Consider the following 20839-nt stretch of genomic DNA (forward strand, 5'->3'; position numbering starts at 1 on the left):
CAAGCGGTGCACAGTTTTTTACCTTAACACTACACAGCTGATTCAAATTATCAAAGTTTGATGATTAGTTTGTTATTTGAATCAGCTGTGTAGTGCTAGGGCAAAAACCAAAACGTGCACCCCTTGAGGTTCCGAGGACCGAATTTGGGAATCCGTGGGCCAGAATGTCTCTGACGTAACCAAGAAGCTTAATCTTGACATCTAGCCGCTTAGCTAGCATGTTAGCAAACCAAATGCAAAGCTGGAGCCCTAAGCTGGATATCATTTATTTGACACATCTTAGATTTCTTATAGTTCTACTTAATGTATAGTTAGCCTAGTCATTATTCTACAGTGGAGGTATGGTAATAGTAACTAGAGGGTTCATCTTACATCAATGTCTGTCCCTTGTAAAGTCTGTCCCCATCACCAAATGACAGTATCCTCTTCCTGTCTCTCCTCTCTTCTTCACTCCTCTCTCTCCCTGTCTCTCGCTGTCATTGTAGAGGGACCTCTTTCTCTCCTTTAACATGTGAATGGACTTGACAGACTGTATTAAAGGCTTGTATTGTTTTATGTTCCTTTTAGTTCATAAACAACTTGCCCCTTTCCTGTCTCCCTTTGTAGTGAAATAAGTATTTTCTTCTGTCAATTTGAATTTCTTTCCAAACGTACTCATTTTATTGTGTGTGTGTGTGTGTGCGCGCTCCTCAGCATGGCTTAGTCAGGCTATAGCTGACTGAAACCTGACGTCTGACTGCTTCCCACCAAATCCCTCTGGATCACAGCTCAGACACACTCCTAACCAACAGCCTTTACACAATACCACTACTTACTCTATCCCTTTCACGCTCTCTCTCTTTTTATCTCTCGCTATCTCGCCTCGCCCTCGCTCTTTTTCACTTTCTTTTTCTCTTTCTCTTAATTCCCTCTCTCTCTCTCTCTCTCACTCTTGTCTCTACCTCCAGTGTTTTCTAAACGGTAGGGAGAACAAGAGGGAATTATACTATAATGCATTGAATGACACTTGAGATACACACACACACATACAGGACACAATGTTGATGCCACCACCAACAACAGGGTTAAGTCTCCTGGGCTTCTCTGTCTGTCTCTATATCCACAGAATCAGACCCTATCATAGTTGTGTAACAATATTCTCTACTTAACTTCTACATAGAATAAGTTTAACTGATGTTGGCTTTAGAAAGTAAAGAGGATCACATGGACTGTACTGGCAGAGACCATACACACGAGCTTGAATAGAAATCTATCAATTGAATTTGTATTTATTAAGGAATACAAGAATCTCTGTTAGTTCCTGCCAAGGCAGCAGCTACTCTTCCTGGGGTCCAGCAAAATTAAGGCAGTTAAATACAATTGCAAATATTACATGACATTACATTTTAATAACGCTTTTCACAACACTTGAAGTGTGTTCCCTCGCGCAACTACTCACTCTACTACTACATGTCTATCTCACACGCACGCACACACAGAGACACTTCGATAGCCCCAACCTACCATCGATCTATTATAATGTATAACTGCTCTTTATATTGATAGACTGATCCTATACTCTAAATGTCAGAGAGGGATTCAGTTGGAAGAGTTTAGCAACCGTGACTGAATGACTGCAGTATCACGGATCCACAAACACACACACACACACACGCATAATAACATGCTCATGCCGTTTATACATATTTTACCACGCACACACCCATATTGAAACAAGCTCTCTTCCACACATACACAGAGGGTCATCCTTTCCCTAGGGGTTAGCCCATTATGTGAAGTAATGAGAGTATGTGAGTGATGTTGGTCACGCTTTTGTGCATTTGAGGGTGTGTGTGTGTGTGTGTGTGTGTTGTAAAACTGCTGACATTTACGGAATGAGATCGAGTGATGGATGCACTCTGAAGTAAGTGAGGAGTACTGACTGCAAATCACCTTCACTACACGTACATACTGTACACACATGCACGCACGCACACACACAAACACGTACATACACACACACACTTGTTACTGGCTCTGTTCTGTCGTACTAGGAGTCTGTTTCCTGTCGGGTCAGGGGTCATTACAAAGGTCATCGGGAGGTTAAAGTGGGTTTTGGTTCAGCTTGTCAAACACATGTCCTGTCCCACACTACTACTTTTACATTTAAACAGACATACGCACACACTCCTCTCTGCAGCTGCACATCACCTCTCCTTTCTCTCGCTCTACTCACTCCCGCTCTTCTCCCTTCCTGTCTCCTATGTGAAGGAGGAGGAAGAGTATAATTCCATCTGATAACAGTTATACTGCATCAATTAGACCTGAGTCTGTGTGCAGCTGAACTCCATTCAGACCTCTAATGGCTGGCTCTGTACGCAGCTGCACTCTATTCAACCCCAGAGTGGTGGACTTTCTGTGCAGCTGAACCCCATTCAGACACATAATGGCGGCTTCTATGTACAGTCAGTCTCAAAGTCTCAAGGATACAGAGTTCCTGCCTCTCAATCTGTTTAAGACTCTCTTTTTCCATCTCATTCTCTTCCTCCTTCGTTTATTCCTTCTCTCTCTCTGATTTCCTCTCCACAGACCAATTTTGAAAGTTGGGCTAATCGTGTGTGAATGTGAAATGAAGATTTGAAGATTGAAATGAAGATTTGAATATCATTTTGAAGATATTTACATGAGAGGTTCTCTCAATGAATCCTCCTCTCCTCTGCTTTCACAGTTCTTCACTCAACACACACACAAACAGACACACACGGTTTACAGTTTCACTTTTCTCTCTGGGTCTGCGTGTGAACTCACTCTTATCTGTCTGTATATCACTCAGTCATCTTTGTTTTTGTCTTGCCTACTTCTCTCATGAATAAGAGATATAACGCTACTGGTGTTTTTTCCCAGAGACAATTCTATCCTTATTGGTATGCTGAGGTTTCTCTTGTGCACCCTTTCTTTTCTCTGTTGTTTTTCTGTCTAGAGTTGACATTTAGCGTGTAGCTCCAGCAGACCTCAGTCAGACAGTGAGCGAGGGACGGCGGGAGAGGGAGACTGAGACAGAGAAGGGGCGAGACGTGCCTGTAAAGGTAGACTGCATCAGATAAGGAAGGAGGACACAGCATTTGTCTTACGAAGCTGTGCCACAAATGTCCCCCCCCCCCGCTCTCTTTGTACCATTCCCTCCCTGCTGGATATGACCTGTACGATCCCAGTGAGATATCAGGAACATTGTCTGTTTTCTGTGTGTCTCAATAAAGCATGATACGAGTTACAGATTGATTGTAAAGCAGACTGACTGTATTGTTTTGTTGTTGAGAGGCCGTGTGGAGGGCTCTGTCCTTACTTATTTTCTTGATTCTTTCCTTGGTCTTTTCTTTCAATTTGTTTTTCTATGGTGGAGGGTTAAAGCACTGTTAGTTTAGCGGTACCCACAGATCTTTTTTAAGTTAGGGAGGAAGAGGACAGAGTTTTAGTTTCCTGGGGTTTGAACGGTGTGGTTGGCGCGATGGCTTCACAGCCTAGCGCGGGGGAGACGCTGTTGTTACGGCACGGATTCAGGTGTGTTCCTGAGATTGGAGTTCAGGTGGAGGAGGTTCTGCTCGCGGTCGGCAAACAGGTAGAAGCTGAATTTATACATTCCGCATCCAGAGTGAACAAAGCTGTGGTTGTGTTAATGATGGTGCCGATTTCTCCTCTTTCGACACCTTTGTCTAAGGTGGTAGTTGCAAAACTGCCTCCGTTTATTATGGTTGATCAATCCGGAAAGAGAGGAGTTGGTTTGGTAAGCGGTTTTCGTGTGCTGTCGGAAGGTTTTCAGGCAGATGCCTTTAAGCATGTTGTTTCGTTCTGGAGGCAAGTGTTCATGTTTCTGAATAACAATGACCAACAGCTAAATGTGCGTTTTAAGGTGAGGCATGGGGAGGGGCTCTGTGCGTTGTTTGCCAGCACAGATAGCCTATGGTGCTTTGAGTGTGGGGATTTGGGGCATAAATGCTTTGTGTGCCCATATAAAGGCCATAGACAAGGTGAGGATACAAGCGCCAGTGGAGGACTTCGAGGTCACCATGCAGGGGGTCATGAAATGCAGGCAGCAGAGGCTGGGCCTAGTTATGCTATAGATGGTGGTGTAGTTGAGGCTGGGTCTAGTCATACTATAGATGGTTGTGTAGATGAGGCTGGGTCTAGTCATGTTATAGATGGTGGTGTAGATGAGGCTGGGTCTAGTCCTGTTATGGATGGTGGTGTAGATGAGGCTGGTTCTAGTCAGGTTATGTATGGTGGTGTAGATGAGGCTGGGTCTAGACAGGTTATGTATGGTGGTGTAGATGAGGCTGGGTCTAGTCAGGTTATGTATGGTGGTGTAGATGAGGCTGGGTCTAGTCAGGTTATGTATGGTGGTGTAGATGAGGCTGGGTCTAGTCAGGTTATGTATGGTAGTCTAGATGAGACTGGGTCTAGTCAGGTTATGTATGGTGGTGTAGATGAGGCTGGGTCTAGTCAGGTTATGTATGGCAGTGTAGATGAGACTGGGTCTAGTCAGGTTATGTATGGTAGTGTAGATGAGGCTGGGTCTAGTCAGGTTATGTATGGTGGTGTAGATGAGGCTGGGTCTAGTCAGGTTATGTATGGTAGTGTAGATGAGGCTGGGTCTAGTCAGGTTATGTATGGTAGTGTATATGAGGCTGGGTCTAGTCAGGTTATGTATGGTGGTATAGATGAGGCTGGGTCTAGTCAGGTTATGTATGGTAGTGTAGATGAGGCTTGGTCTAGTCAGGTTATGTATGGTGGTGTAGATGAGGCTGGGTCTAGTCAGGTTATGTATGGTGGTGTAGATGAGGCTGGGTCTAGTCAGGTTATGTATGGTAGTGTAGATGAGGCTGGGTCTAGTCAGGTTATGCTAGTGGATGAGGAGAGTATAGTGGGGAAGGGCAAGTGACTAGGGGGGAGGAGGAGGGAAGAGCGGAAGAGGAAAAAGGGGAGAACAAAGTTTTATTTGTCACATGCGCCAAATACAGCAGGTGTAGTAGACCTTACAGTGAAATGCTTACTTATAAACCCTTAACCAACAATGCAGTTTTAAGAAAAATAAGTGTTAAGTAGATAAGTAACATTAAAAAAAATAAAGTAACAAATAATGATAAAGCAGCAGTGAAATAACAATAGTGAGGATATATACAGGCGGTACCAGTACAGAGTCTAAATGTGTGGGGGCACCGGTTAGTCAAGGTAATTGAGGTAATATGTAAACTCAGCAAAAAAATAAATGTCCTCTCACTGTCAACTGTGTTTACTTTCAGCAAACTTAACATGTGTAAATATTATAACTGAGACAAACTGAACAAGTTCCACAGACATAATGTGTCCCTGAACAAAGTGGGGGTCAAAATCAAAAGTACAGTGCCTTGCGAAAGTATTCGGCCCCCTTGAACTTTGCGACCTTTTGCCACATTTCAGGCTTCAAACATAAAGATATAAAACTGTATTTTTTTTGTGAAGAATCAACAACAAGTGGGACACAATCATGAAGTGGAACGACATTTATTGTATATTTCAAACTTTTTTAACAAATCAAAAACTGAAAAATTGGGCGTGCAAAATTATTCAGCCCCTTTACTTTCAGTGCAGCAAACTCTCTCCAGAAGTTCAGTGAGGATCTCTGAATGATCCAATGTTGACCTAAATGACTAATGATGATAAATACAATCCACCTGTGTGTAATCAAGTCTCCGTATAAATGCACCTGCACTGTGATAGTCTCAGAGGTCCGTTAAACGCGCAGAGAGCATCATGAAAAACAAGGAACACATCAGGCAGGTCCGAGATACTGTTGTGAAGAAGTTTAAAGCCGGATTTAGATACAAAAAGATTTCCCAAGCTTTAAACATCCCAAGGAGCACTGTGCAAGCGATAATATTGAAATGGAAGGAGTATCAGACCACTGAAAATCTACCAAGACCTGGCCATCCCTCTAAACTTTCAGCTCATACAAGGAGAAGACTGATCAGAGATGCAGCCAAGGGGCCCATGATCACTCTGGATGAACTGCAGAGATCTACAGCTGAGGTGGGAGACTCTGTCCATAGGACAACAATCAGTCGTATATTGCACAAATCTGGCCTTTATGGAAGAGTGGCAAGAAGAAAGCCATTTCTTAAAGATATCCATAAAAAGTGTTGTTTAAAGTTTGCCACAAGCCACCTGGGAGACACACCAAACATGTGGAAGAAGGTGCTCTGTTCAGATGAAACCAAAATTGAACTTTTTGGCAACAATGCAAAACGTTATGTTTGGCGTAAAAGCAACACAGCTCATCACCCTGATCACACCATCCCCACTGTCAAACATGGTGGTGGCAGCATCATGGTTTAGGCCTGCTTTTCTTCAGCAGGGACAGGGAAGATGGTTAAAATTGATGGGAAGATGGATGGAGCCAAATACAGGACCATTCTGGAAGAAAACCTGATGGAGTCTGCAAAAGACCTGAGACTGGGACGGAGATTTGTCTTCCAACAAGACAATGATCCAAAACATAAAGCAAAATCTACAATGGAATGGTTCAAAAATAAACATATCCAGGTGCTAGAATGGCCAAGTCAAAGTCCAGACCTGAATCCAATCGAGAATCTGTGGAAAGAACTGAAAACTGCTGTTCACAAATGCTCTCCATCCAACCTCACTGAGCTCGAGCTGTTTTGCAAGGAGGAATGGGAAAACATTTCAGTCTCTCGATGTGCAAAACTGATAGAGACATACCCCAAGCGACTTACAGCTGTAATCGCAGCAAAAGGTGGCGCTACAAAGTATTAACTTAAGGGGGCTGAATAATTTTGCACGCCCAATTTTTCAGTTTTTGATTTGTTAAAAAAGTTTGAAATATACAATAAATGTCGTTCCACTTCATGATTGTGTCCCACTTGTTGTTGATTCTTCACAAAAAAATACAGTTTTATATCTTTATGTTTGAAGCCTGAAATGTGGCAAAAGGTCGCAAAGTTCAAGGGGGCCGAATACTTTCGCAAGGCACTGTAACAGGCAGTATCTGGTGTGGCCACCAGCTGCATTAAGTACTGCAGTGCATCTCCTCCTCATGGACTGCACCTGTCGTGCCGTCTTCACGACTGTCTTAGTGTGTTTGGACCATCATAGTTTGTTGTTGATGTGGTGAGAATGGGGTGTGCTCGGTCCCCCTTTTCCTGTAGTCCACAATCAGTACAACACGCTATGAAAAATGAGGGGCATGGTGTCCTCTCACCCATGAAACATTTTAGGTTGAGGAAGTTGGTCACAACCTTGCGTAAGGGTCTTCCTTCAGATGCTGTTTAGATGAATGTTATTTTTTCTGGCGCTAGGGCTTTGCTATTGGTCTCTTTCCTTGATGGCTTTTCTCCCACTTCTTATGGAAACTCTTCGGGTATGCTCGCTTAATATAAATGGCACCAGAGATGTGGGAAAGAGGAGTCTGTTGGGTGAATATGTAAAACAAAAAAAGTACAGGTGTTTCTGCAAGAGACGCATAGTGATGTGGTGAATGAAGTCGTTTGGGGGCTCCGGTGGAAAGGGGAAAGTGTGCTGAGCCATGGAACAAATGTTAGTGCAGGGGTGGCAGTCCTTTTTGCACCGGGTCTGGCCGTAAAAATGTGCTCCTCAAAGGAGGTGTATGGGAGTAGACTGCTTGTAGTAAAAGCAGAAATTAACAACAGGGGTTTTGTCCTTAGAAACGTGTAGGCACCTAACACAAGGAGAGAGAGGGGTCGTCTGTTTGGGTGTATGTTAAGGGAATTTTTATCAATGATGACTAATTATGTATACATTTCAATCAGGACTGACTAATCAGAATACTATTATGTTACTGTATATGTACTAATCAGAATACTATTATGTTGCTGTATATGTATGAGTTTTCTTTCTTGATCCCAGTACTGAATATAATGTGTGTGAATGTGGTCAAGAGTTAGAACAATGACTGTCTGTTCCTTGGTAGGAATGAATGAACGATATCTTCAGACTGGCTAGAATGCTTATCTACACGAGAAGACTTTGGCTCGTAAATTATATTTAATTGGTAGGGAGACGGATGTGGGAAGGCTTGAGATACAGCCTTTGTACTGGAACGGAGATGGCACGGGTTGGTGCTGAAACTAATGACGTCATTTTCAGTTTACCTGTGGTAAACTGTATCGTATTCAGTACTCTCGTGAATAAACTCTGCTGATTGACTTTAAGACTGGGCTCTGTCCATTATTATAGAATAAGGGTCTTACAAATCCTTATGAATTGACAGAGTGTTTCATTTTAATTGGGTATTAAAACATAGAGCAATTTAATTCCTGTAACAGTGTATCAGACAGGAACTCTCACAGGTAGCGCCTGAGGAGACGCCGGTGGTCGGCGGGGACTAGAATTGTACAATGTATTTTACGAAGATTGAAATGGGGAGGAGCCTGATTCAAGCTCAGTGAGGGGTGTTAAGGGACATAATTAAGCAGTTTGACCGAGTGGATGTTTGAAGAACTAGACATCAAAAAACAGTATACATGGGTGAAGTTTTTTGGGGCTAAGGTGAGTGCAGCCAGACTAGATCGGTTTTACATGTCCAAGAATCAGAGCAATAGGCTGTTGAGCGCTACCATTCTCCCAGTGGGTTTTTCGGATCACCACATAACCATGGCTCGGCTCTCTATTTCACCAGGGCCTCGGCAGGAATCCTATTAGAAGTGTAATGTAAAGCTCTTACAAGAAGAATTTACGTAGGGACCTGGGCAGTTTTTTCCAGGTTAAAGCAAAGGCAGCACTTGTAAGAGCTAAGTTCTCCATGCTCATGGAGATAGATGCTCCCAGATCCTTCTTCTTTGGTTTGGAAAGTCAGAGCGGTGAAGCCAAGGGTATGCATTGTCTACGGCTGTTGGATGGGCGGGTGACCTCTGAGGTGGGGGAGATGCGTGATCAGACTGTGGAGTTTTATACGGAGTTGTATAGAAAATAACTGTGTGATCCGATGTGTGCTCAGGTTTTGTTTGCAGAACTCCCTAAGCTATCTCTGACACAGAGGGATGAAATGGATATTCCCCTGTTGCACCATGAACTAGCAGAGGCTGTAACCCAGATGTCCCAAGGCCGTGCACCGGGGGTCGATGGACCCCCAGTGGAGTTTTATAAAAACATCTGGGTAGGAGAGTTACCGATGAGCTGCCGTCAGGCGGCTCTGACTCTCCTGCCCAAAAAAGGGGACTTGTGTGAACTTAAGAACTGGAGTCCTGTGGCATTGAACTGAAGGCCCATCTGGACATAGTACACAAGGACCAGACATATTGTGTACTGGGACAACTTTTTCTTAATCAGGGACATGTTGGACTTGTTGAGAGTTTCTAATGTGAACTTTGGACTGGTCTCTTTAGACCAAGAGAAGACTTTTGATAGAGTGGACCGTGAGTATCTGTTTGATGTGATGTTTGGATTTGGGGAAAGGTTTTTGCCTTGTGTGAAGATGTTGTATGCTGGAGCATCATGTATGATCAAGGTGGGAGGGGGCTTAGTATTCCAGTCTGGGAGAGGCGGGGTATTAGACAAGGATGCAGTTATCTGGGCAGTTATGTACACTAGCCATTGAGCCTTTATTGGGCCACGTGATGCACAGCCTCTCTCATAACACAGAAAGGACACCCCTGTCTGACTCCCGGGTTGACCCGTACCAATCAGCTATTAGTGGCCAGGGCTCCATGTTGAACCCTCCACTGGAGGTCCCCTGACCTCTTTGGTACTGGGGCTTTGTAGAGCCCCCTCCATCTAAAACCGACCATACTCTCCTCCCCACATATCACCTACCACTGATGTGCCTTCACTCTTGTTAGGTTCCTAATGTTCCTCACCTTAATGGAAAGGTTGTAAAGGGCTTTACCTCCCACCCCCCAAACTCCCCCAGGCTCGGAGTGTAAAAGTCCAACAAGTCCTCCAGACCCCCTTGCCAGTCCCCAGTCTCTGCCGTCACCTGCAGTGGCGGAAACAGTGGTGGCCCCTCCACCTTTGGCCGCACAAACACCCCCCTTACCGGCTCAGACACTGCCTTGCCTCCTCGACCTCGCCCAGGAATCTCTCCAAAAGCCTGTTTGTTGTGCCAGGACTTCCTGGGTTTTCAACCCCTCCTTCCCCAGCAGCCGCAGGTTACCCGGCCTTAGTAAACCCGCTGCCATCAGTCGCTTCTGCAGGGGGCTGATTGAACCAATCTCAAAAGAAGGGCTGGATTGTGGAAGATTATAGGCTCCTCCCACAACCACAGCCCAGGCTCCCCCTTCTCGTGTGGGCCTTAGCATCTTCCAGGTCCTCAGCACTGCAGAGTAAAAATCAGAGAGACCTGCTGTACTCAGCCTCTCCAGCCTCATGAGGAACAACTGCCGATCCAATCCTATTCCGCCAGCTCTCCTCAGCAGCACGCATGCTGGTGAGCAGCGCGAACTACTGCTTTTAACCAGGGCAAGGTGACCGGAAACATGACCGAATAAAAACAGTGTAGCTATTCCCTCCGTAAGGCAATCAAACAAGCTAAGTGTCAGTATAGAGCAGAGGTCGACCGACTGTGATTTTTCAACGCCGATACCGATTATTGGAGGACCCAAAAAGCCGATACCGATTAATCGGCCGATTTAAAAAATAATTTAAAAAACAGCAAAAAAAACCTGTATTTGTAATAATGACAATTACAACAATACTGAATTAACACTTATTATTTTTTATTATTATTTTATTATATTAACACCATAATTTGTAAATAAATTAATAAAAAATCCTACAATGTGTTTTTCTGTATTTTTTTCCTTCTCATTTTGTCTGTCATAGTTGAAGTGTACCTATGATGAAAATTACAGGCCTCTCTCATATTTTTTAAGTGGGAAAACTTGCACAATTGGTGACTGACTAAATACTGTTTTGCCCCACTGTATTTCACACAATAGATATGGGAGTTTATCAAAATTAGATTTGTGGGTCTGTGTAACCTGAGGGAAATATGTGTCTCGATGGTCATACATTTGGAGGTTAGGATGTGCAGCTCAGTTTCCACCTCATTGTGTGGACAGTGTGGATATAGCCTGTCTTCTCTTGAGAACAAGCTCTGCCTTCTGCGGCCTTTCTCAATAGCAAGGCTATGCTTTGTACTGAGTCTGTACATAGTCAAACATTTCCTTCATTTTGGGTCAGTCACAGTGGTCAGGTATTCTGCCACTGTGTACTCTCTGTTTAGGGCCAAATAGCGTTATAGTTTGCTCAGTTTTTTTTGTCAATTCTTTCCAATGTGTCACGTAATTATCTTTTTTTTTTCTCATCATTTGGTTGGGTCTAAATGTGTTGCTGTCCTGGTGCTCTGTGGGGTCTGTTTGTGTTTGTGAACAGAGCCCCAGGACCAGCTTGCTTAGGAGGTCTTGTCCAGGTTCATTTCTCTGAAACTGATGGCTTGGGAATCGCTTCCTTTTAGGTGGTTGTCGAATTTACGTTTGTACATGGAGGATATTTTTGAAGAATTATGCATGCAGTCTCAATTTGGTGTTTGTTCTGTTTTGAGCTGAGGATGATGTTAGTTTAAGTATAGCTCTCGCTCGCTCCTCTCTCTGGCCACAACATCAGAGCACATCTGCCTGGTTTCAGATGCATGAGCTGGGCTGAGGAGGAATTTACAGTGTGTGTTTTCAGTGGCTAACACCGTTGCTAATTACCGATCAAACAACCGTTAAATCCAAATGTCTTTCATGTGACTTCAGCCGTGGAAACCTCAGAATGTTTCCTTTCGCTAAGCTGTTGACCCAGGAGCTCTGCCAGGAGTTATGCTGTGTGTGTATTTATATTCTTTATTTATTGCATTATAAATGTCCCTGTTATGCTCAGAGAGACTTCTGCAGTACCCTCGGTCTCACCAGCTCTCTCTTGCTGTCACACACACACACACACACACACACACAAATGTAGACTTCACCATCCCACTTCCTCAGAGGATGTAGGCGTTTCTGTCTCTGCTCCCTGACCAACGTCCAAAGGGAGCAATCCTATACACTAATCCTCATCTTCCCCTCTATCTCTCTCTCTCTCTCTCTCTCTGATTCTTTCTCTTCCACACACTCCTACTCTCTCTATTCCTTCCTCTCTCCTGTAGGCTATATCTCCTTTCTCTTGGAGGGGAAGCTGTGGAGTCATTGTTTATTCATTAACTGTAACTGTATGCTATTGGGTTTCGCGCTTTCAGAGAGAAGGTGCTGCCTTGTTTCTAAGGGAACTCCAGCAGAGAATAAAGAACTTGAACAAATGCACTAACTCTACTTCTCATATACAGTGTTCCTGTGTGCCTGAATGTGCACGTGTGAGTGTGTGTGTGAGTGTGTGAGCTTGGTTATTGGAATGGATTTTGACCTCGATAAAAAATGACAGGCAGCCAGGTCAAAATGATTACACTTTACTCAGCATTATTGCTATCTAAGTGTGTGTGTGTGTGTGTGTGTGTGTGTGTGTGTGTGTGTGTGTGTGTGTGTGTGTGTGTGTGTATAGCAGATGGTTGATCAGATTAACGCTGCTTAGCTTCAGAGGGGTGATGTACAGAGAAACACTGCCCAGAGATGGGAAAACACAGACACACACACACAGGCAGGCTGGAGAGCTGTTCATCGAACTAGTTTTGACTGCCACTTGGTGATGACATTGATTGTGTGTGTTTAGTAGAATATTCCCAAATGCTCAACGGGAAATATGTGTCAATAGGTTTTCTCTGTCCCCTGGTTAAAAGCTCACTAACAGTTCAGACAGATGGGGGTAGAGAGAGATGGTGAGGCATAGAGAAAGACCCCTTATTTTCCCGTTCGTTTTGCACATTGTTACATTGCACATTGTATATAGCCAATAATATACCATTTGAAACGTCTATATTATTTAAAAACGTATGTGTGTGTAATGTTTACTGTTCATTTCTGATTGTTTGTTCATTTATCTTATTTCCCTTTTGTTTTGTCGATTTCACATGCTTTGGCAATGTAAACATATGTTTCTCATGCCAACAAAGCCCTTTTAATTGAATTGAAGAGATGGGGAGGGGAGGGGAGGAGGAGAGAAGTGGGGAGAGGGAGAGAGATGGGGGAGCCGGACAGGGAGGGAATATGAAAGGAGAGCGACAGCAATACGCTCAAACTGTCCCATGCACAAACGCACCCACCCATACGCACTCACACTCATATTCAGTATCTTTGTATTCTCTGAGGGTGTGTGTGAACTGGGTCATCTTTAATCAGACGTTGTCTAGCATACACACACCTGAGGCAGGAGAGGCTCTGCTTTCCAAGGAATGTGTGTGTGTGTGTGTGTGTCTCTCTCTGTGTGTATGTGTGAGGGTGTGTGTGTGCCTTCTGCTCTGTGCCAACTGCCAAGCTACTGTGAGAGGTCTGCGAGGGCAGCGGAAACCTTGTATTCACTAAACACCTCTCACTGACTCAGGGTCAACTCCATCTGTGTTAAGGTCACTGGTGTGGTTTACATTTTCCTCATCTTAGAATGATTCAACATCAGAACTGACTGAAGCTGATGGAACTGACCTCAACTCTCTTATCTAAACTAGAGTGCTTGGGTTGTGTGTGTTTTATATAGTGTAATCATATTCAGCCTCAATGTCTTGCTTTTGGGTACTGCAGAGATGTTAAGGAACAATTGAATGAATACATTAGTCTGTTAAAGACTATACTTGTACTAGGGTCTTTCAATTCGATTTCAATCACTTTTTGACCGCACCCCTTCAAACTCAAACATTTCTCTTTTCCAGTGTTGAAGACATGGATGTCTCTTGGGGTTTGCAAAATTGGTCAGCTTTGAGCACATCTATCTCCTAATTGTTTTGGCAGTAAATGCTTCACAGAGTTCAAGTAACAGACACATCTCAAAATCAACTATTCAGAGGAGACTGCGTGAATCAGGCCTTCATGGTCGATTTGCTGCAAAGAAACCACTGCTAAAAGACACCAATAAGAAGAAGAGACTTGATTGGGCCAAGAAACACAAGCAATGGACATTAGACCGGTGGAAATCTGTCCTTTGGTCTGATGAGTCCACATTTGAGATTTTTGAGAGAGGTGAACAGATGTGAGGTTCCAACTGTGAAGCATGGAGGAGGTGTGGGGGTGCTTTGCTGGTGACACTGTCAGTGATTTATTTAGAATTGAAGGCACACTTACCCAGCATGGCTACCACAGCATTCTGCAGCGATACTCCATCCCATCTGGTTAGAGCTTAGTGGGACTATCATTTGTTTTTCAACAGGACATTGACCCAACACACCTCAAGGCTGTGTAAGGGCTATTTGACCAAGAAGGAGAGTGATGGAGTGTTGCACCAGATGACCTGGCCTCCACAATCACCTGACCTCAACCCAATTGAGATGGTTTGGGATGAGTTGGACCACAGAGTGAAGGAAAAGCAGCCAACAAGTGCTCAGCAAATGTGGGAACTCCTTCAAGATTGTTGGAAAAGCATTCCATGTGAAGCTGGTTGAGAGAATGCCAAGAGTGTGCAAAGCTGTCCTCAATGCAAAGGGTGGCTACTTTGAAGAATCTCAAATATAAAATATATTTTGATTTATTTAACACTTTTTTGGTTACTACATGATTCCATGTGTGTTGTTTCATAGTTTTAATGTGTACACTATTATTTTACAATGTAGAAAATAGTCAAAATAAAGAAAAACCCTTGAATGTGTAGGTGTGTCCCAACTTTTGACTGGTACTGTAAATCAAAAGGGGTACAGTTAAAAGGTTCTTACAATATATACAAAATGGAACAACCCACTATTTGTGTTTCTTTTGTATTTAATGATGAGATGGTAAGGTGTTCTGTCCTATGTATAAAGGTATGAGATGTTAAGGTGTTCTGTCCTATGTATAAAGGTATGAGATGTTAAGGTGTTCTGTCCTATGTATAAAGGTATGAGATGTTAAGGTGTTCTGTCCTATGTATAAAGGTATGAGCTGTTAAGGTGTTCTGTCCTATGTATAAAGGTATGATATGTTAAGGTGTTCTGTCCTATGTATAAATGTATGAGATGTTAAGGTGTTCTGTCCTATGTATAAATGTATGAGATGTTAAGGTGTTCTGTCCTATGTATAAATGTATGAGATGTTAAGGTGTTCTGTCCTATGTATGATATGTTAAGGTGTTCTGTCCTTGGTATAAATGTATGAGATGTTAAGGTGTTCTGTCCTAGGTATAAATGTATGAGATGTTAAGGTGTTCTGTCCTATGTATGAAGGTATGAGATGTTAAGGTGTTCTGTCCTAGGTATGAATGTATGAGATGTTAAGGTGTTCTGTCCTATGTATAAAGGTATGAGATGTTAAGGTGTTCTGTCCTAGGTATAAATGTATGAGATGTTAAGGTGTTCTGTCCTATGTATAAAGGTATGAGATGTTAAGGTGTTCTGTCCTAGGTATAAATGTATGAGATGTTAAGGTGTTCTGTCCTATGTATAAATGTATGAGATGTTAAGGTGTTCTGTCCTAGGTATAAATGTATGAGATGTTAAGGTGTTCTGTCCTATGTATGAGATGTTAAGGTGTTCTGTCCTAGGTATAAATGTATGAGATGTTAAGGTGTTCTGTCCTATGTATGACGGTATGAGATGTTAAGGTGTTCTGTCCTAGGTATGAGATGTTAAGGTGTTCTGTCCTATGTATGACGGTATGAGATGTTAAGGTGTTCTGTCCTTGGTATAAATGTATGAGATGTTAAGGTGTTCTGTCCTAGGTATAAATGTATGAGATGTTAAGGTGTTCTGTCCTATGTATGAGATGTTAAGGTGTTCTGTCCTTGGTATAAAGGTATGAGATGTTAAGGTGTTCTGTCCTTGGTATAAAGGTATGAGATGTTAAGGTGTTCTGTCCTTGGTATAAAGGTATGAGATGTTAAGGTGTTCTGTCCTATGTATGACGGTATGAGATGTTAAGGTGTTCTGTCCTTGGTATAAATGTATGAGATGTTAAGGTGTTCTGTCCTATGTATGAGATGTTAAGGTGTTCTGTCCTATGTATAAATGTATGAGATGTTAAGGTGTTCTGTCCTATGTATGACGGTATGAGATGTTAAGGTGTTCTGTCCTATGTATGAGATGTTAAGGTGTTCTGTCCTATGTATAAATGTATGAGATGTTAAGGTGTTCTGTCCTATGTACAAAGGTATGAGATGTTAAGGTGTTCTGTCCTATGTATAAATGTATGAGATGTTAAGGTGTTCTGTCCTATGTATGACGGTATGAGATGTTAAGGTGTTCTGTCCTATGTATGACGGTATGAGATGTTAAGGTGTTCTGTCCTATGTATGAGATGTTAAGGTGTTCTGTCCTTGGTATAAATGTATGAGATGTTAAGGTGTTCTGTCCTATGTATAAAGGTATGAGATGTTAAGGTGTTCTGTCCTATGTATAAAGGTATGAGATGTTAAGGTGTTCTGTCCTATGTATAAAGGTATGAGATGTTAAGGTGTTCTGTCCTATGTATAAATGTATGAGATGTTAAGGTGTGTGTGTTCTTTCCTGTGCAGGGGTCCGTTCAGCGTGGTGAGGAGATGTATCAACAGAGACACAGGACAGCAGTTTGCTGTGAAGATTGTAGATGTGGCCCAGTTTACCTCCAGCCCTGGACTCAGCACAGAGGGTAAGAAAACACACGCACACACTATATCACCCTCTCTCTGTTGTGTGTGGATGCTGATGGTTATAGAGACAAATGTACACACTTATCAGCTGGGTGTAAGGTGATGTGGGAGGCCTGTGTGTGTGTGTGTGTGTGTGTGTGTGTGTTCTCACTCTGAATCTGTACTCCAAATAACCCTTTAGCCCTGCCTCTGAGGTAAAAAAAAAAATAGACATAGACATCTTGGTACTTTGTTTTGTTCAGAAAGCAAACTAATCACAAAGAGGCCAGTGAGTCATGAAATTGTCTGCACAAAACACCAGACGCAGGGCACAGGCCTCATATCAAATCTAATGTTATTTGTCACATGCTTCGTAAACAACAGGTGGAGACTAACAGAGAAATGCTTTCTTACGGGCCCTTCCCAACAACGTAGAGAGAGAAAATAGAGAAATAATAGAAAAGTAATAACCCATAATAATAAAAGTAATAATAAATACACAATGACAACTTATATACACAGGGTACCAGTACCTAGTCAATGTGCAGGGGTACGAGGTAATTCATGTAGATATGTACAGTACATATAACTATGAATAAAGTGACTAGGCAACAGGATAGATCATTAACAGTAACAGCAGAGTATGTGATGAGTAAAACAAGTTAGTGCAAAAAAGCCAATGCATATAGTCCGAGTAGCTATTTGGTTGACTGTTTTTCCAACTATTTAGCAGTATTGGGGGTTGAAGCTGTTCAGGGTCCTGTTGGTTCCAGACATGGTGCATCGGTACCGCTTGCCTTGCGGTAGGAAGGGGATCAGTCTATGACTTGGGTGGCTGGAATCTTTGACCATTTTTAAGGCCTTCCTCTGACACCGCTAGGATAGAGGTCCTGGATGGCAGGGAACTCGGGCCCCAGGATCCAGTTTCAGCAGGTGTTCAGTCCCAAAGTCCTTAGCTTAGTGATGAACTTAGAGGGCACTATGGTGTGGAACTCTGAGCTGTAGATAATGAACAACATTCTCACATAGGTGTTCCTCATGCCCAGGTGGGAGAGGGCAGTGTGGAGTGCAATAGAGATTGTGTCATCTGTGGATCTGTTGGGGCGGTATGCGAATTGGAGTGGGTCCAGGGTGTCTGGGATGATGGTGTTGATGTGAGCCATGACCGGCCTTTCAAAGCATTTCATGGCTACAGACGTAATAGTCATTTAGACAGGTTACCTTCGCATTCTTGCAGTGATGTGTCCAATAAGAAGCATTGGTGGCAAATCTGACCACCACCAGTGGTGGTCTGCTTGAAACATGTAGGTATTACAGACTGGGTCAGGGAGAGGTTGGAAATGGAATACCTGATTGTTAAATGCCGACCAGTCTACCTCCCGAGGGAGGTTTCAGCACCATTGAGAGAATCTTGACTGGCTGCATCACTAGATGTTCTTTACCAGTCAGTCATCAGATTTGCCACCAATGCTTCTTATGGGACACATCACTGCACTCTATACTCCTCTGTGAACTGGTCCTCTCTGTGTACCTGTCGCAAGTCCCACTGGTTGATGCTTACTTATAAATCCCTCTTAGGCCTCACTCCCCCCTATCTGAGATATCTACTGCAGCCTTCGTCCTCCACATAGAACATCTGTTCTGCCAGTCGCGTTCTGTTAAAGGTCCCCACAGCACACACATCCCCGGGTCGCTCCTCTTTTCAGTTCGCTTCAGTTAGCGACTGGATCGAGCTGCAGAAAACACTCAACCTGGGCAGCTTTTATCTCCCATCTTTTCATTCAAAGACTCAATTATGGACACTCTTACTGACAGTTGTGGCTGCTTCGTGTGATGTATTATTGTCTCTACCTTCTTGCCTTCGTGCTGTTGTCTGTTCCCAAAAATGTTTGCATCATGTTTTGTGCTGCTACCATGTTGTGCTGCTGCAATGTGGTGTTGCTACCACGTTGTTGTCATGTTGTGTTGCTACCATGTTGTGTTGCTACCATGTTGTGTTGCTACCACGTTGTTGTCATGTTGTGTTGCTACCATGCTGTGTTTTCTTGTGTTGCTACCATGCTATGTTGTTGTCTTATGTCTCTCTTTACCCTATAATGACAAAGCAAAAAAAGGGTTTTACGACATTTTTGCAAATGTATCAACAATAAAAAACAGAAATATTACATTTATATAAGTATTCAGACCCTTTACGCACTACTTTGCACCTTTGGCAGCGATTACAGTCTCGAGTCTTATTGGGTATGACGCTACAGGCTTGGCACACCTGTATTTGGTGAGTTTCTCCCATTCTTAACCGCAGATCCTCTCAAGCTCTGTCAGGTTGCATGGGGAGCGTTGCTGGACAGCTATTTTCAGGTCTCTTCGATCGGGTTCAAGTCCGGACTCTGGCTGGGCCACTCAAGGACATTCAGAGACTTGTCCCAAGCCACTCCTGTGTTGTCTTGGCTGTGTGCTTAGGGTCGTTGTCCTGTTGGAAGATGAACCTTCACCCCAGTCTGTGGTCCTGAGCACTCTGGAGCAGGTTTTCATCAAGGATATCTCTGTACTTTTCTCCATTCATCTTTCCCTCTATCTTGACTAGTCTCCCAGTCCCTGCCGCTGAAAAACATCCCCACAGCATGATGCTGCCATCACCATGATTCACCATAGGCATGGTATTGGCCAGGTGATGAGCGGTGCCTGGTTTCCTCCAGACGTGACATATTCAGGCCCAATAGTTCAATCTTGTGTTTCATCAGACCAGAGAATCTTGTTTCTCATGGTCTGAGAGTACTTTAGGTGCCTTTTGGAAAACTCCAAGCGGCTGTCATGTGCCTTTTACTGAGGAGTGGCTTCCGTCTGGACACTTTACCATAAAGGCCTGATTGGTGGAGAGCTGCAGAGATGGATGAGGATTGATATTTCTTTCCAATAAGTAGTTTTCAAAATGCTTGCGATTGTGATTTTTTTCCTGAAAGGGTCATAAGGGAGATAAATAACAGAAAACAGAAAAATGTAGTATTGGGGTTGATATGTACTTTTTTAAAACAGTATTACCATTTCTAAAAAATCCAGTGAGATTGTGCTTTCGTGATCCGTATGAAGTTTTACAGAGAGTTTAAAACGGCAAAGCTGACAAATTGCACTCAGTGCTTTGAGCAGCGCTCTCCATAGACAGACTGGGGAGAGCAGAGTACCGACCACCCTACTAAAGCCAAGGTTAGCAGAGTAAAAGTGATATAAATGAGCCCATTTGGGGATCTGTGTCAGATCTGTGTCACGCCCTGACCTTAGTATTCTTTGTTTTCTTTATTATTTTGGTTAGGTCAGGGTGTGACATGGGTGATATGTGTGTTTTTGTCTCATTCTAGGGTGTTTGTACTGTCTAGGAGTTTTTGTAGATTTATGGGGTTGTTTTCATCTAGGTGTTTATGTTGGTCTATGGTTGCCTAGATTGGTTCTCAATTAGAGGCAGGTGTTTATCGTTGTTTCTGATTGGGAGCCATATTTAGGCAGCCATCTTCTTTGGGTATTTCGTGGGTTATTGTCTATGTTATGTTGCACGGTAACACATTGTTTATATAACGGTCGTCTTCTTCGTTTTGTTGTTTTTGTTTAAGTGTTCTTTGTGTTCTTCATTAATAAAGAAGAATGTATTCTAACCACGCTGCGCTTTGGTCTACTCCATACGACGATCGTGACAATCTGATAGTATTTCTGATTGGCTTAATCAAGCAAACTAAGTCTGTTTTTTCCTCCTCGATGTATTTGAGAATCTTTCCAAGTCTCTGAGGGCGCAGAATATTTGATAAAATATTGCAAGTTTGCTAGTTCAAGCTTTGGGCCGGACCAATTAGTAAATAGTTTACACAATGTTTCAAGTTTGTTGCAGACAGGCCATGCAAAGCCAATGTGATTTATAGGAAATACATTTTTATCAGGATAATTTCTACCTGCAGGCTGCAATGTTTTTAACACCAGTCTCAACGTCGAAGAGGCGACTCGGGATGTTGCCTTCTAGGCAGTGTTGCAAAGAAAAAGCCACATCTCAGACTGGCCAATAAAAAGGAAAGATTAAGATGGGCAAAAGAACACAGACACTGGACAGAGGAACTCTGCCTAGAAGGCCAGCATTTCGGAGTTGCCTCTTCACTGTTGACATTGAGACTGGTATTTCGCGTGTACTATTTAATGAAGCTGCCAGTTTAGGACTTGTGAGGCGTCTGTTTCTCAAACT

General features: G+C 43.1%; 2 protein-coding genes across 24 annotated transcripts in view; both read left to right on the forward strand.

The window, feature by feature from the left end:
* Positions 1–20839, forward strand: part of caska (calcium/calmodulin-dependent serine protein kinase a) — a 213291-nt gene that overhangs the window by 74681 nt on the left and 117771 nt on the right. For all 23 annotated transcript variants that reach the window (XM_065014291.1, XM_065014211.1, XM_029639753.2 and 20 more), the window contains exon 2: positions 16528–16640. In XM_065014291.1, coding sequence (XP_064870363.1) covers positions 16528–16640 — 113 coding nt within the window. The remainder of the gene's footprint in view (positions 1–16527; positions 16641–20839) is intronic.
* Positions 1–20839, forward strand: part of rpl8 (ribosomal protein L8) — a 217323-nt gene that overhangs the window by 36231 nt on the left and 160253 nt on the right. The window lies entirely within an intron of this gene.

The sequence above is a fragment of the Oncorhynchus nerka genome, linkage group LG1 (assembly GCF_034236695.1).
Source record: "Oncorhynchus nerka isolate Pitt River linkage group LG1, Oner_Uvic_2.0, whole genome shotgun sequence".
In the NCBI taxonomy this organism is placed as follows: domain Eukaryota; kingdom Metazoa; phylum Chordata; class Actinopteri; order Salmoniformes; family Salmonidae; genus Oncorhynchus; species Oncorhynchus nerka.